Source organism: Papaver somniferum, chromosome 6 (assembly GCF_003573695.1).
Source record: "Papaver somniferum cultivar HN1 chromosome 6, ASM357369v1, whole genome shotgun sequence".
Lineage (NCBI taxonomy): Eukaryota > Viridiplantae > Streptophyta > Magnoliopsida > Ranunculales > Papaveraceae > Papaver > Papaver somniferum.
In genome coordinates this window covers 20,173,296-20,189,776 of record NC_039363.1, presented here as the reverse complement: position 1 = coordinate 20,189,776, position 16,481 = coordinate 20,173,296, and the positions used below count along the sequence as shown (strand labels likewise).

The 16,481-nt window shown below is 34.1% G+C and overlaps 1 protein-coding gene and 1 non-coding gene across 2 annotated transcripts; one reads left to right on the top strand and one right to left on the bottom strand.

Annotated features, from left to right (window-relative positions):
- Nucleotides 1-8,517: 8,517 nt before the first annotated feature.
- Nucleotides 8,518-8,940, bottom strand: LOC113290614 (uncharacterized mitochondrial protein AtMg00810-like). Its single transcript, XM_026540200.1, has one exon. It carries the CDS (start codon nt 8,938-8,940, stop codon nt 8,518-8,520), a length of 423 nt encoding a protein of 140 aa, XP_026395985.1.
- Nucleotides 8,941-15,451: 6,511 nt separating this feature from the next.
- Nucleotides 15,452-15,523, top strand: TRNAH-GUG. The gene has a single exon. It is a non-coding gene; the product is annotated as a tRNA-His (tRNA).
- The last annotated feature ends 958 nt before the right edge of the window (nt 15,524-16,481 follow it).

The following is a 16,481-nucleotide window of genomic DNA, read 5'->3' as shown; positions in this document are numbered from 1 at the left end:
AATAAAAACACTATGGATGAAACAACAACAAATGATATAACTAAGAATAAAACATAATCAAAAGCAGTTCGTATCAGTATGAAACATATGTACTGCTGATTCATGAACTAAAAAACAAACCGCATGTAATGAATCTATCAAAAAAACATAATCGAGAGTCTTATTTTAGTATGAAAGATATGTACTTATGGATCAAACCACAACAAGTGATAAAACTAAGAATAAAACAAAATCAAAAGAAGTTCAAATTAGTATGCAACATATGTACTGCCGGATAATACCCGTGAAACAACAAACAAACATGATTTTGCGAAAATAAAGAAACGAAAATAACAAGATAATCAAATTGAAAGTTCAAATAAGCTAAAAAAAATCATAATCTAACCCAAAAAGATCGAATAATTACGATCAAGATGCATAAAACAGTACGTCATATACGAACTGATGGTTAATAAACAACCAAAACTGAAACCAAACTTATAGATGCATAGTAAACACGGAAAAATAGTACGTCATACACGTACTGATGGTTAATACACAAAAGCAAACTGAAATTAAACCAAAAGCCAACAAAAACAAAACTAAAAATATCAGATTTAGTAACGAAATGAACATAAAACATGATTTTATAACTAGATCTGAACTATTTTCATCAAAAACCACCAGTACATCATATACGTACTGATGATTAATATACAAAATCAAACTAAAAACAAATCAAAGACTAACAAAATGAAAATAAAATATCAGATCTAATTAAGCACGAAGACCGGAAAACATAATCAAACATCAACTAATTAATGATTAAATCAACTTACCAGAAGCTCCATATAAACAGAATCGATCTTGGATTCGTGAATCGATCAAGACCTTATAAAAATATTCATCACCAGAACTTTTCATGATACACAAACGAGAGAGGATGAAGAAAATGAATTGGATTTCATCAAAATCCAGTAGCAGCAGTGAGAGGAAAGAGAAAAGAAAAAACAAATCTGGAAAAAATAATCAATCCCTTGTTTATATATTTATTGCACTAAAGGTTAATTTGGGTATTATAAATATGTACACCAATAGTCTCGCATGTGTCTAGGACCTGGGAATAAAATTTTGGGTCCAATTTTTTTCTTCTCTAAAACTATGGACCTCTAATTACTGGACTTTAGTGGGTGGACCTGTCATTAACTAAGATTACCATAATACTCCCTCCGTCCCACTCCTAAGTGACCTATTTGAAATTTGCACAATTTTTAAGGCAAGCAAGAAAAATAGTATTTTTAATCATTTTTTACAATTATACCCTTATGAATAATAACTAGTGAAATTTAAAAATGGTTTATCTCTCAAAATACTCCACGGATGTTCGCAAATTTCATACAATTGAAAAGCATTTTAAAACACCTACGTAACGAATATAAACATGCCTATCAAATTATACATATTTCATATATTATTTATAATTAACTAAAATGATAATTCCGGAATATCTCATTGTTTAGTGATATAGGTCACTTATCATTGGGACAAAATCTAAAGTCAAATAGATCACTTAGGAGTGGGACGGAGGGAGTAGTACCTATTGGTAATTCCCACTTTAATCAAGCCAGGTTACGACAGTCTATGATAAAGGTCCAGCTGCATAATGCCATGAACAACCGACACATACACGAATATATTCGCCAAACTTTTGTTATTTTACTTTTTGAAGCATTGCATCGGCCAGCGTACATCTTTCATTTGTTTCTTTTCCTCTTGGATTAAAAAGAAGAAGCAGTTTTGGCATACTGTTCAAAATGGATTTCCACCTTTCAAAGTGCCATCCACTTTGAAATGTCCATTTCAAGTCTAAGGTTGTTGTGTGAACACAGCTTTGTATGGCCCACCATTTTACACACCGACCTAGTTCCCTTGTCCATTTTGAGATGAGAATAACTTGATAAATATTATCCATTAGTGGATGAACATATTATTTCATTCTTTACATTCTAGGGACACCTAATCTATGAGGTAGCAAAATTATGTCTCACGGGAGGTTAATCAAATGAGATTTTTGTAGACTTTCATAGATTTTTTATACGAGTGACTCCCGGAAATTTTCTGAAAATATTAAAAATTCTGGTGATTCTCTGAGAGTATTGTAGTGAGTCTTTGTGAATTCAAGGGACAAAAAATGAGATTTGAAAGAAGTCTTTGTGATTTATAGAGAAATCAAAAGTGTAGTATCTAATTAAAAATTCAAAACATCTACCGATTTTTCTTAACATGCACGTTATAATGTTCATAAAAATACCATGAAAATATAGCAAAATATGTGTTCATTATCAAAATAAATTTCACTGTTTTTTTTTCCTCTACAAGTCACTAAGAGCATCCACAGTGGGCGAGTATAACCAAATTTATGGGATGAGATCCTAACACAGTGGGACGGAGTAAAGATCAAATTTGGACCAAAGATCAAATTCCAGACCAAATATGGTCGCGACCAAATCCCAAATTCTAATATAGTCGGGCGTAAATTTAAAGTACGCTTGATGCTGGGCGTAAATTTAAAGTACGCTTGTTAACGGGCGGAGATTTAAATTACGCCCGATGAAATTTTAATTAAATAAAAAAAAAAAGGAATGAGGCGGACTTTTAAAGTCCGCCTGTTAAAATTTGCAAAGAATGGGGCGGACTTTTAAAGTCCGCCCGATGGAATTTTAATGAGGCGGACTTTTAAAGTCCGCCTGTTAAAATTTACAAAGGATGGGGCGGACTTTTAAAGTCCGCCTGACGAAATTTTAATCATGTACCGTTGCGTCACACCACGGACTAAACCCAAATTTTGGTCTTTTTTTTGATCTTTGATCTTTGGTTTTGATCGCACAACTGCAGTTGCTCTAAGGCTCTTTTCAAATACCTTTTTTTTTTATTATGCACGGTATAATGTTAATAAAAGTACCATGAATACCTAGTAAAATATGTGTCATTCTAAAAATAAATCTCAATATTGTCTTATGCCTAAGTTTTTATTCTCTTTATTCCATTCATCCCACATTTTATTTGCTACGATGGCCACTGGTTAGCATCTTCTCGTTGTAACTGGTCCATTCTTTGGTCATCAGTTCAAACACAAAAACAGAAGAAAAGAAATTGGCCATGCTCTCAAAAACAAGTATTCCCCATGTTTCCAAGTCTTCCAAAATATCACCTCTTGAGGAGAGATTTCAACCATGCCTATTTTCCAAAAAAAGTTTCTCCAAATCTCTATAAAACACAAATCAATGACTTTCAATTCTCCTTCGAATAACAAGAATGTTGGAGTGACTCTTATGAAATCCTAATCCAATAACATGGAGTTGCAGAGAATTCAAATGACTTCAAAAAAGTTTCTAACCAATAATAAGAAATATTATGACACTCTCTGAAAATCTCTATGGACTAACAATAGATTTGGAAATTCCCTAGAAATCATTTGAAATCACATTTGACTAACCCATATTAGCCAAGTTCGGTGACTTGAGCTATATAACCTTCAGGGTGGTTTGTACTTGGTACGAAGAAAGAAGAAATGAAAAGGGAAATGAATTCCCGTATTCTCCTCTCATTCCTTTGTGTTCTCTAGTTTCAGTTAATAACAACTTTACTTATTAGTTAGAGCAGTTCCTATGGTAATGTTCAAACTCAAAATTTTGTTGAGCCACGTGGATGGTCAAACGTGTTTCTCCAATATGGTAAAGCAGGGCAAAATGAACAGATTTGGTTTTCTAGGGCCCCACTAGTATTTATTTTTAATATAAAATGTTTTGTAGGATAAAGATGAAAAATAAAATAAAATATTTAAGTGAGATAAAATAGGATGAAGTGAGATAAAATAGGATAAAGTGAGATAAAATAAGATTAAAAAGTAGTAAAATAATCAGGGATTGTACTTGGCGTCAATCCAAGAGTCGCGGGCGTCAATCCAAGTGTCGCTGGTGTTTTTTTCATGAACGCGCGTCATTTCTTCTGACGCCAGCGTTAGTAGGGATGGCGCGCGTCCTTACAATAGACGCGCGCCTGATGTTCCGACTCGATGTTCAAATGAACAGATTTGTTCATTTGAACATCCATTTTCTGTGTTTGTTCATTCTATAGTGGGAGCAAAATGAACAAACTCCAAGTTTGTTCATTCCATAAGAATTTCCCTTAGCCTACCCCAACAATCAAGATAGTTACCGAAACTACCCTCCAAAAAGATAGAAAACTGTCATGACACGATGTGTATCTATCTCGTGCTATATCTATTATTCTAGACGTAGACGGCCAGTCTGTATGTGTCACTCTCAATCCATTAACACACTTTTTGATTTGATTTGATTTGATGCCTGGGAATGGGATTTGTTTCCTTATAGATAACTTCTTGCAGCTAAATACAGAATACAGATACACAAAATTGGTCAAAAAGACCAAAACAAACAATTCCTGGGTGAAATAGATTTCTAGATTTTGATACTGTTTATATAGCCAAAAATCAGAAATATACTGTTCAATTAGCCAATTTAGATATTTCACCCAGAATATTTTTTATTAATTAACCTGAACAGACAAATATGTCCCTATCTTCTTCAAATATTTACTGGGTTAGTAAAGGTTGGAAAAAAAAAGCAGAGTACTCTACAATCTCAGCAAAAAACAGAGTAATCTCCTTCAACATGTACGAGATTTTCAGGGTAATTAATAAAATATATTCTACACAACAACTACCACAACAAAACCTACTTAGAGCTTCTACGTACGCATAATTACAACCATTTCAGTTGACTATCGAGTCCAAATTATGTCATCACCAGTACACCTACTTCCACGATAAACACTGCTTCATGAATAACAACAACACCAACTTCTACTTGAACTCGATCTCAGCAAAAAAGAAAATATGAAGTAACATAAAACAGAGTAATCTCAGCAAAAAACAGAGTAATCTTAGCAATATAAAACGGGGCAATCTCATAAAACAGAGTATAGTCTCATAAAACATAGTAATGTCAGCAAAAAACAGAGTAATCTCATAAAACAAAGTAACATAAAACAGGGTATGTGTATACTCCACACAACAATTGGAAAAAAAAAAACAGAGTAATCTGCAATCTGAACAAAAACAGAGTAATCTCCTTCAAAACCTAACAAGTGAAACAGTTACAGACAGGAAAATCAAGATTTTTCTCATACAAAATCTAGATATTTCTTCTAACAAGAAACATATATTTATGCACATGTGAAAAGAATGACAACAATACCTGTAAAAGTGCTCTCAAAGACAAACTACACCTATCATTTGTATACTTATATATGTGTTAAGTCAAAGGTGGCATTTGATGTAGAACACCACAATCAGTACAACCCCTGCTTTATTGAATATACATTCTTGATCTTTTTAGCTTTCTTGCCTGTCATTTGGCATCTAAATTATAAGAATGTGAATAATATGCAAATAAGTGATTAACGCAACAATCAGAAGTACCGTTTTATTGAAAGAAAATCAATTCAGTGTAAAGAGTACACGCACAATTAAAATGTAAGCTTTAACTTTTATTAAAATTATCACAAAAACACAAACCCAACATGTGGAAGACGTAAATCAACATCAAGGTTTTATCATTTCACCTTAAAGAACTGAATTCCAGTTTCAGAGACTACCATAAGAACAAATATAATGTTGATGATGCATACACTTCCAAAGTCGCTGCATTTTAAAAAAAAAAAAAATTCATCCAAATCAGGAGCAAGAACTTGAAGCAGAAAATATCAAAAGTATAGAAAAAATAGAACTCTTACCCTGAGGCTAAAGTGAGACTGAAAAAGTCATAGGCTGGGTTCCAACTTTTGCATGTCGAGCTAGTGGAGTAGTCGGGTTGGACAAAAACAAAAACAAACGTATTAGAAACTAAACCAGAAACACACTTCATGATTAAAATAATAACGATAAGGTAACCGTCTTTTACAACCTTAGTAATATCTTATCCTCTTCTATTGAAAGTATTATCTTAAAAACGTTATACTACATTCTACAACTAGATGAAATTGGTTTCATCCCGAGTATTTTGACGAAATTAAGTTATATGAATGAGTAAACTATATGAAACTGGTTTCATCTTGAGTATTTTGACGAAAATACAATTACATATCAGTCTATAACTAGATGAAACCAGTTTCATCCTAGTATAACATGGATGAAAATAATTTCAGGTTAATCCAAAACAGGATGATATTTGTTTCATCCTAGTATAACATGGATAAAAGCAATTTCAGGTCAATCCAGAACTACAACTGGATGAAATTGGTTTCATCTTGAGTATTTTGACGAAAATAAGTTATATGAATGAGTAAACTATATAAAACTGGTTTCATCCTAGTATAACATGGATAAAACCAATTTCAGGTCAATCCATAACTACAACTAGATGAAATTGGTTTCATCCCGAGTATTTTGACGAAATTAAGTTATATCAATGAGTGATCTAGATGAAACTAGTTTCATCCTGAGTATTTTGACGAAAGTACAATTATATCACAGACTATAACTAGATGAAACCAGTTTCATCCTAGTATAACATGGATGAAAATAATTTCAGGTCAATCCAAAACAGGATGATACTGGTTTTATCCTAGTATAACATGGATAAAAGCAATTTCAGGTCAATCCAGAACAGATGAAACCAATTTCATGTTACTATCAAACATTGATGAAATCAATTTCAAAACAAACTAATTCGCTAATTTCATCATCACCATCATTTATGAATGAACTTAATCATGGACACAGCCACCACCATTACTGAATCAAGTTTTATTTCACAAGGATGGTATGAAAAGAACACCTAGACTTGCTTCACTGTGGATCAAAAAGGTGAGAAGGGAACTAACCAGGATGTTATGATTGTTAGGAAGAATTTATCTTAACATGTATGGGAAAACAGAAGATAAAACAGAAAATCAATAGAATTAAGGTAGTTACCAGTGAAATTGATGGAATAGAAAACCCTAATTTTGGTTTGAATGAATTTGAGAACTCTCCATTCAATTAGGGTTGCCAGTGTTTTGTGGTGGTGGTGATATCAATGCTGACGATGATGTTGATGTTTGTGGTGGTGGTGTTGGTTGTAGTTGTTGTAGATGATGATGGTGGTGGTTGTAGTTATTGTCGATGGCGGTGGTGGTATATGTGGTTATAGTTGATGATGGTGGTGGTGGAGAAAGAGAAGATCGAGAGCAGAAGAAGAAAGTTATGGAAACGGTGGAGATCGTGGAGAGGGAGATTGATATTATCTAGAGAGAGAGAAGAAAGGTAAGGGTAATTTAGTCTGTTCCCATTAAAAAGATGATCTGTCCATATGACCCAAGCCGAATTTCTACCCGTTCATTTGACCCAGAAAAAGTGTCATTTTGGCTATATAACCCATTTTCTGAAATACGAAAAATGGGTCATTGGTCCAAATATTTTTAAAACATGATTCAAATGGACGAGTAAAAATTAGTATGGGTGAAATGGACACCAAAAAATAGCAAGGATGAAACTGGATTCATCCTGACTTAAACTTAAAAAATAGCAAGGATGAAACTGGATGCATCCTGATGTAAATTAAAAATAAGAAAAAGTATTTCAAAATGGATAGGATGAAACTGGTTACATCCTTATTTTGACATTTTTGTCCATTTAAACAATATCAAAATCTAGATGTTTTTTCACCCAGGAAATGTTGATTTTGGTATTTTTAACCAATTTTGTGTTCAAAATATACTAATAAACAAAGTGGCGTTGGTTTTGGAGATTAAGTGCAATCGATTAACCGGTGTTCTTTTTTAAAAAGTTAGGATTAACCTTTAATACAACCGATCTATATTGAGAGAAGTTTTAGTTATTATTGATGAAAAAGATAAAACCTGTAAGAGTAAGACAACCTATTTAAGGCTTTTCAGACAGGTGAAGTTATTACAGAAATAGATCAATACTTGACTAGTTGACTTGTTGACCCACACACTTAACAAACACAAAAACATTATACACAATATGTCTAATACACCCCCCTTCAATGTGATACTGGCAGACACAGTATCAAATTGACACATAGAAAACATTAAAAGAAAACTGAACAACTGAATAACAAGCAACTAAACATCTGTGAAAGTAATCTTGTTAGAAGTAGATGAAGAAGATGTTGAAGCAGAGGATGTAACTGAAGAGCCCAGCAACAATGGTAATAATCTTGCAAAAGTTGGAAAGCATAACACTTTAGTAAATAGATCTGCAACTTGGTCTTCAGAAGCAACATGTTGAAGTTGTAAGAAACCTTCTTCCACCAGCTCCCTGATAGTATGGTACTGTATTTCTATATGTTTGGTCCTGGCATGAAACACGTGATTAGTTTCCAAGGCTAAAGCACTAGTATTGTCACTGCAAAGCAATGCAGGCCCATCCAAAGTAATACGCAAATTACTCAAAAGATAAGATAACCATTTTAACTCAGCAGAAGCAACTGAAAAACATTTGTACTCAGCTTATGCAGAAGATTTTGAAACAGTTGGATGTTTCTTTGAAGACCAGGAAACCATATTAGGGCCAAGAAAAACAACAAAGCCAGATGTAGACCTTCTAGTATCTGGGAAACCAGCCCAATCTGAATCAAAATAAGCTCTCAAACTACACACACTGCCTTTTAACAAAGTTATACCCATACCAATGGTTCCCTTTAAATATCCCAAAATACTTTTTACAAGTTGCAAATGTAAATCAGTAGGGGAGTGCATGAATTGTGAAACATAATTAACCCCAAAAGAAATGTCAGGTCTAGTAACAGTCCAATACTGTAAAGCTCCAACAAGTGCCCTGTAGTCAGTTGGATTATCTAGTTTTACTCCATCATGAACTGATAACCTTGTACCCTTTGCAACTGGAGTGTCACAAGGATTACAATCAATCATCTTAGCCTTATCTAACAACTCTAAGGTGTACTTCTTCTGAGTTAACCTTATAGAATCTGAATTCTAACTGCTTCTAGTCCAAGAAAAAATCCTAATTCACCCAACTCCTTCATTGCAAATTCTTTCTTTAAAGAAGCTACTAAACCATCCAACAACATAGAAGAACTCCCAGTTAACACAATGTCATCCACATATAATAATAAAACCATCATTCCCTTGTTAGACATAAACACAAACATCGAATTATCTGAAACTGAGTTTTTGAAACCACAAGAAATAAGAAATGAACTGAACCTGTGAAACCAAGCTCTTGGAGCTTGTTTCAATCCATATAAACTTTTCTTCAATTTACACACATAATGAGAAGGATAATTTGGACCAAGAAACCCTTGTGGATGTGACATATAAAAATCCTCATCTAGAAATCCATGAAGAAAAGCGTTGCTTACATCTAATTGTCTAATTTGCCAATTATTTGCAAGTGCCAAACATAACACAACTCTAACAGTAGCACACTTAACAACAGGGCTAAAGGTCTCATTAAAATCTACACCATCCTGCTGGTTGTATCCTTTGGCAACAAGTCTAGATTTGAATCTGTCTATAGAACCGTCAGCTTTCTGTTTTATTTTATAGACCAACTTGGATCCTAGAATGTTCATATGTGGTTCAGGTTCTACATAATCCCAAGTATCATTGTTTCTTAAAGCTGTATATTCATCCTTCATGGAAATCTGCCATTGTGGAATCTTCATAGCAGACTTAAAGGTCTTAGGCTCAACAACAATAGTTAACAAAGAAGTATAAGAATGTGACAAGGAATACTTGGTTGTTATATTTGCAACAAAATCAGGAAATTGTTTAGGATTAGAAATACCTTTTTGAGATTTGGTAATAATAGTACTAGAAGGGGCAGTATACTCATGCATTGGATTTTCTTGCAACAAAGGAGCATCTGAATGTGAATCAGACACAGAAGACTGATAATAAAACTGACTCTCATCAAAGATAACATGCCTTGAACATAAGATTTTTTTGAAACTGGATTATAACACTTATAACCCTTATGCAGAGTACTGTAACCAAGAAAGATACATTTTACAGACTTTTGAGACAACTTATCAGCTCTTGAATGAGCCAAATGTGGATAGCACATAGTGCCAAAAATTTTAAAAAAAAAGAGTAATCAGGAGGGATACCAAATAACACCTCAAAAGGAGACTTAAAATTAAAAATTCTAGAAGGTGTTTTGTTTATCAAATGTGTGGCAGTAAGAAAAGCATCATACCACATTTCTTTAGGACAATGAGCATTAAACAATAAGGAATTTCCCATTTCAGTGATGTGCCTATGCTTTCTTTCTGCAAGGCCATTTTGCTCTGGGGTTTGTGGACAAGAAATTCTTATGAAAATACCACTTGACTCCAACAAAATTTTAAATGGCCCTTTAACAAGTTCTGCTGCACCATCAACTTGAAAAGCTAGAACTTTTGAATTGAATTGAAGTTCATTATGAGTTTTGAAATGAGTAAAACACTTAACAACATCTGATTTCAGTTTCATTGGATAAATCCAATGAAACCTACTATAATCATCTACAAAAACAATATAATACTTATAACCATTTAAATAAGTTACAGTTGGACCCCAAACATCACAATGAATTAAAGAAAGAGGTTTATCAGCATGAGAAGAAGAGAGTTAAAAAGGCAATTTTTTACTTTTTGCAAGTTGACAAGGATGACATAAAGAGGAAGACTTAGGAGTAGTTAAAGTAATATGTTTAGAAGAATGCAACTTTGAATGATATTACTAGAAGGATGTCCTAGCCTATCATGCCATAATTTAGAAGAAGCAAACAAAGTAGCAGACAAAGCACAAGGAGTATTTTCTGAGTTTGAAACATATTGAATAGGATAAAGATTGTTAACTACTGAGCCATGAGCAAGCAAAGCACCTGAATATAAATCTCTAATCTGATAACCATATGGATCAAGCATAAAGTAACAATAATTCTCCTTTGTAAATCTAGCAACTGATATTTAAGTTATGCTTCATCTCAGGGACTAAACGAACCCTATTCATCCTAAAACTAGTTTTAAGTGTTTGTATGTAAGAAGTACCAGTGGAAGTAATTTCAAGAGACTTAACATTTCCCACTTGCACATGTTCCTTGCCCCTGAAGCTAGAAGCATTTTGTAGAAGTCCTTCATTTCCAGACATATGAGTTGTAGCTCCTGAATCAGCTATCCAATGAGATGCCTCAGATGTAGAAGCATCACTAAAAACCTGATCTTGAGTTAAAGTGGTAAAAGCATGTTGTTGTTGACCAACATTACTTGATGAAGTTGAAGCAAAAGTTGGAGGATAATATCTGAAGTGACATCTACTAGCATAGTGCCCTTTCTTTCTACAAATCTGATAATCTACACTTGAGAAATCCCTTCTTCCACCAGCGGACTGTCCAGAATTACCATTTACTTGAACTGAATTGCTACTCTGACCAGAATTGTATCCTTGATTATTCTTGAAACCATTAGTTTGACCTTGACCATTCTTAAAATTTCCTTTAGACTTTCCTCTTCCATGCCCAACATATGTATTACCAGAATTACCATTTCTACTATAGAAAGCAGAAGGATTTTGTGCATCAAATAACATTGTAGAATCTTGTTGCTGGTCTAGGAGCCATTGCTCATGATTAAGTAACCTAGGTTTCAATTCAACAAAGGTAAAGGGGACCTCTCTATTATGAGCTGCAACTAAAAAGGAATCATATTCTCTCCCTAGGCCATTCAGTATATACATTGATAAGTCTGATGGATTAACCCTTCCACCTATTGCAACTAATGAATCAGCTATAGTCTTGATATTATGTAGATAAACCATAATTGTAAGATTACCTTTCTTGATATTATGTAGCTGATTTCTGAGCATGCTTTTCCTGTCCATGAATTGACTCTTAAAGCTCACTTCAAGAAAAGACCAAATCTCTTGTGCAGTAGAAAGACCCAATACATCACCATTAATCGAATCAGTGAAAGTAGATTTCATACAGCTTGTGACAAAGGAATCTTTCTTCCTCCAGCGCAACCATTGTGGATTCATAGTCAAAACACCATTAACTTCAATCTGCTTTACTGGTTCTTGAGTCTCACCAGTAACATAACCAAAAAGATCTGTTGATACAAGAATAGACTCCATCTGATCACACGATAACAAGAAATTATTCGAACCTAATTTGGTTGAAACAAAATTGGAGATATTAGTAAAAGGGAAATTGAAATCACCCGTCTGAGCAGCGGAATTCAAACCCATATTTCTTCTTCGTTGATAAACGATTGTTGAAGATGACATTAACCAAAAAACTTGTGAAGATTGTTGAAAACTCTTGAGTCAAGATTGTAGATCTTGAATGAAAAATTCAATCAAGTCAATAATATGAACAATCTGTAAAAAGTATTAGAAAGATGTTTAGATTCTATGATGGCTGCGGTAAAATTTATGTAAAGAAATATTGTTTCGTAGAAATTTTGATAAAAATTTTCTTTCAGCTCAGGATCTTTGGTCGTGATACCATGAAAGAAGTTGTAATTATTATTGATGAAAAAGATAAAACATGTAAGAGTAAGACAACTTATTTAAGGCTTTTCAGACTGGTGAAGTTATTACAAAAATAGATCAATACTTGACTAGTTGACCTGTTGACCCACAGACTTAACACACACAAACACGTTATACACATTATGTCTAATATATATTACCACGTAAAGATTATATCATATCTTTCTAGGGCATTGTCATCATTACCGAATGAATCAACACTGGGTAGACCAACCTACTAATGGTTAATGATGATCATAGGTATTCAAATGCATACGTCGAATCACAACAACAATATAATAAGTTCAATTACAATTTAAATAAGCTAGGTTACACTTTATGCCTAAGGCTATGGACAAGGGTGCATCGTATAACAATATAATGGAGTGCATCGTCTTGATATTATGTTTGATGCAACAATTAAAAACAAGGAAAAATCAAATAATCAAAAGTTATCGATACTTAGCTCATTTATAATGGAAATGATCGATCCGATGAAACGGACGAGCTCCCCATATCTCCGCAACAGCAACAAGGCAAAACTTTAGAAAAAGAGGATGAGTCACGTGTTCAACACGTTGCCCTTAAGACATTAGCGTCCGGCTACACTCAAGAGTGATGCTATAGTCCTCACAGGACGGATATCTCCAAGATAAAACACCCTACTACACCTACTACTAGTATATGTAGTAGATGTTCAACTTGAGCTTGGCAACTCCGAAAAAACCATAAAGGAAAATCTCGAACACTTGAGAAAACAATATAAAATGTTTTTTTCCTTAGGGTCTCTCTAAATATAGAGCAACTCCTTTCCCATAAATTTTACAAAAGTAGTGAATTTGTTTATATAATTGAAAAATACAACTTAAAAAGAAAAACTCCTCGATGTGGGACTAAAAGGTTTATATAGTTTCTTAAAACTAATTAAAAATTGGAAACTCCACATTGTGGGAGTAATAAGTTTCATTCACAAAAGAAAACAATAAATTCTAATTTTTATTAAAACTTTAAAAAAATATTTTTTATTGGTCGTTTTCCAACGTATAATAAGTTCAATTACAATTTAAATAAGCCAGGTTACACTCTATGCCTAAGCTATGGACAAGGGTGCATCCTATACCTAATAATCCCATAAACAACGGACATTCACGTAAACATTACACAACTACATCGGCCACCTTTTCTTTTTGTTTTGTTTCGAGCATTGCGTTGGCCAATGTATTTCTGCTAAGGCCATGTCCAATGAGGGAAGCCTAGGAGGTGCTGATTCAATTTTGTTGTTATTTGTTAAGCCTGTGATTGTGTTTACTGCTGTTTGAAATTCTTGATAATCTTTGGTACCCTTTTTGATCAGTCCTGTAACTGTTGGGGATTTTAAATTGGAGGATTATTTCTTTTTTGTAGAAAAGGTTATATTAAAATAGAAATACCGATTACAAAGCTAATATAGTGCAGGATTATTATCAATATAGTTGAACTGTTGAGGGTTTTACCTATTTTTTGGAAAGAAAAACAAAGCTAGGAGAAAAAAAATCTTTTATATGAGATCTGGCGCCCTGTGTAATTGCAATTGTTCCTTTTCCTCCTGTGTATTAAGAGAAGAAACTTACTACCTACCCTAGTTAGTAAGTTCGCGAATGATTCGCGAATAATTCGCGATTTTTTCCGTATCACGAATTTTACCGTCTTATTCGCGTACGTTTGCAACTCCGAACCCAAGTCACGTATTATGTGGTATTTCCGAATTATTCGCGAACCGTTCACGAATTTTACGTATCCCGAATGATACGTCCGCTTAATTCGCCATAAATTCTTTAGCTTTTACTTTTCAAAGACTCCATTTTTTGGGCTTTACTGCCTCCCGAGCATACACGACCGAATATTAGACGTGTTGTGATTTTTATGAAACAAAAACGACTGAAGAGATTTGAAGGTGAAGGTGAGAGAGATCTCAAACTCACTAACCAAGCATCTAAACCACCATACGACGTCCTCTTGGATAACTAATGTTGTATATATTATTAATATCATCATATTGAGTTTATTTTTTCCTTAAATAACTCATACATATGCATAAAAATTGGTCTATGACCTTATAAATACAAATTATTTGTTATATATAGATACCGAATTTTCAGAGCCGAACTCACATTTATAAATCGAATCATACACGTACGTATACCGTTCCGAATTACTGACGAATCACGTCCCGTTGACCGAATTTTGGACCGAATCTGAATTTTACAAAACTGTATAATACTCGTACGTTTACCGTTCCGTACGTTTGCCGAATCCCGAATTACTAACTAGGCTACCTACGTGCATTGCATCAAACAAGAATTAGTATGACGTAAAGATATTGTAGGGTTCTTTTTCTTTAATGTAAATCTTGTGATCATTCACTTCTTCTTATACCCACAAAAAAGGAAAGAGGAAGAACCGACCACCTTTAAGAAGTATTAGTTGATAATCCACTGTTGTCAATAAAAAGTAATCCACTAAGTTAATTATTATTATACTCTTAGACACGCAACTTTCCTCAATATGCACAAAACTGGGGTTCTCTTCTTCTTTTGAGAACAAATTAGTGGTCATCATGAAAAGACATCCACCATACTACTAACACAAAAAAAGGGGTTCTTCTTATTAGTTAGTAGTTACTTGTCGCATACTTTGTTAGTATTTGTCTTGGAAGAGTAGTAACTAATGCTTTCTTCTTCACCACATGTTCTATTCTACCAAAGATGATTTGTGTCGTTGTGCTCGAAGAAAACTTCATTTTGTCCAAGTCTGTAGAGATGATTTTATACCTTGAATGCCTTAAAAGCTGTTGAGAAACAAGTACCTTTTCTGTTCTATGGTAACTTCTTTAAACTAATTGTTGCTACTAGCTACACCGCACAACAATGTGGCTGTAGTTTAGTGGTAAGAATTCCACGTTGTGGCCGTGGAGACCTGGGCTCGAATCCCAGCAGCCACAATTTACTTTTTCTTTTTTTTTTCTTTTCCTCTTTTCTTCACATTTTAATTTGCCTTAGTCGAACCATACCAACCATGCATGCATGTGTGCTTGTACTCACACGCAACCGCATTAAACCCAGCCAAAAATGGACGCAACACCTTCAACCCACGGTACCCACCATCATATGTCAAAGCTGGGTTGCCATTCACTCCTCCTGTTCCCTGGCAACACCTATCCTCAGCGTCGATTATTTATTGTGGTAGATGCATTTTTCCCGCAACTACTACCAAATTTTCAAAACCAAAAACACTGTTGGTCAGGTCATAATTCCCGCCTTTTGTTGTCACAGTGGAATTAACCAAGAATAGTAAGTTTGACTTGAACAACAACTAAGATGCCGTAACTACCCTCCTGACTGCTGAGCTGTCATCTGAAGTCGTACATGAGAAGAAGACAAGAGGAGTGTACGGCTGGTCCGTATGTATCTTACTCCATAAAAACACTTTTTGATTTGACGGGATTTCTTTTCTTCCCTTACGGGACAACCCTTGCCAGCTGCATACAGATATATCCCCATTCTTCATGTGATTTTCACATTCCCGTTATCTATGAGCACTCACTTTTTCTCGTGATAGATTCGTTGGGTAACTTACTTGCCGCTGTGAAATCAACTTTGAGGAACTTATCGGCATGCATGTTTGATGCCGGAGTATTTTTTTTTCCGATCGTAAAAGCAAATTCATTATCAAATGGAAAAGGTTACACAGAGTTATCCTTCTGCAAAGCAGAGGAGATACACCTTGGTGGTATGACAGACCACACTTGATTACATAAATACTTCTTGGCATATTTGGCTAGCCCATCAGCCGCTTCATTACAAGATTTAGGAAAATAAACACACTTAATACTTCTACTAGCTTCTAATAATCTATTAATATCCGAAAGAAGATTATGGTCTTGCCAGTTTGACGTAGCA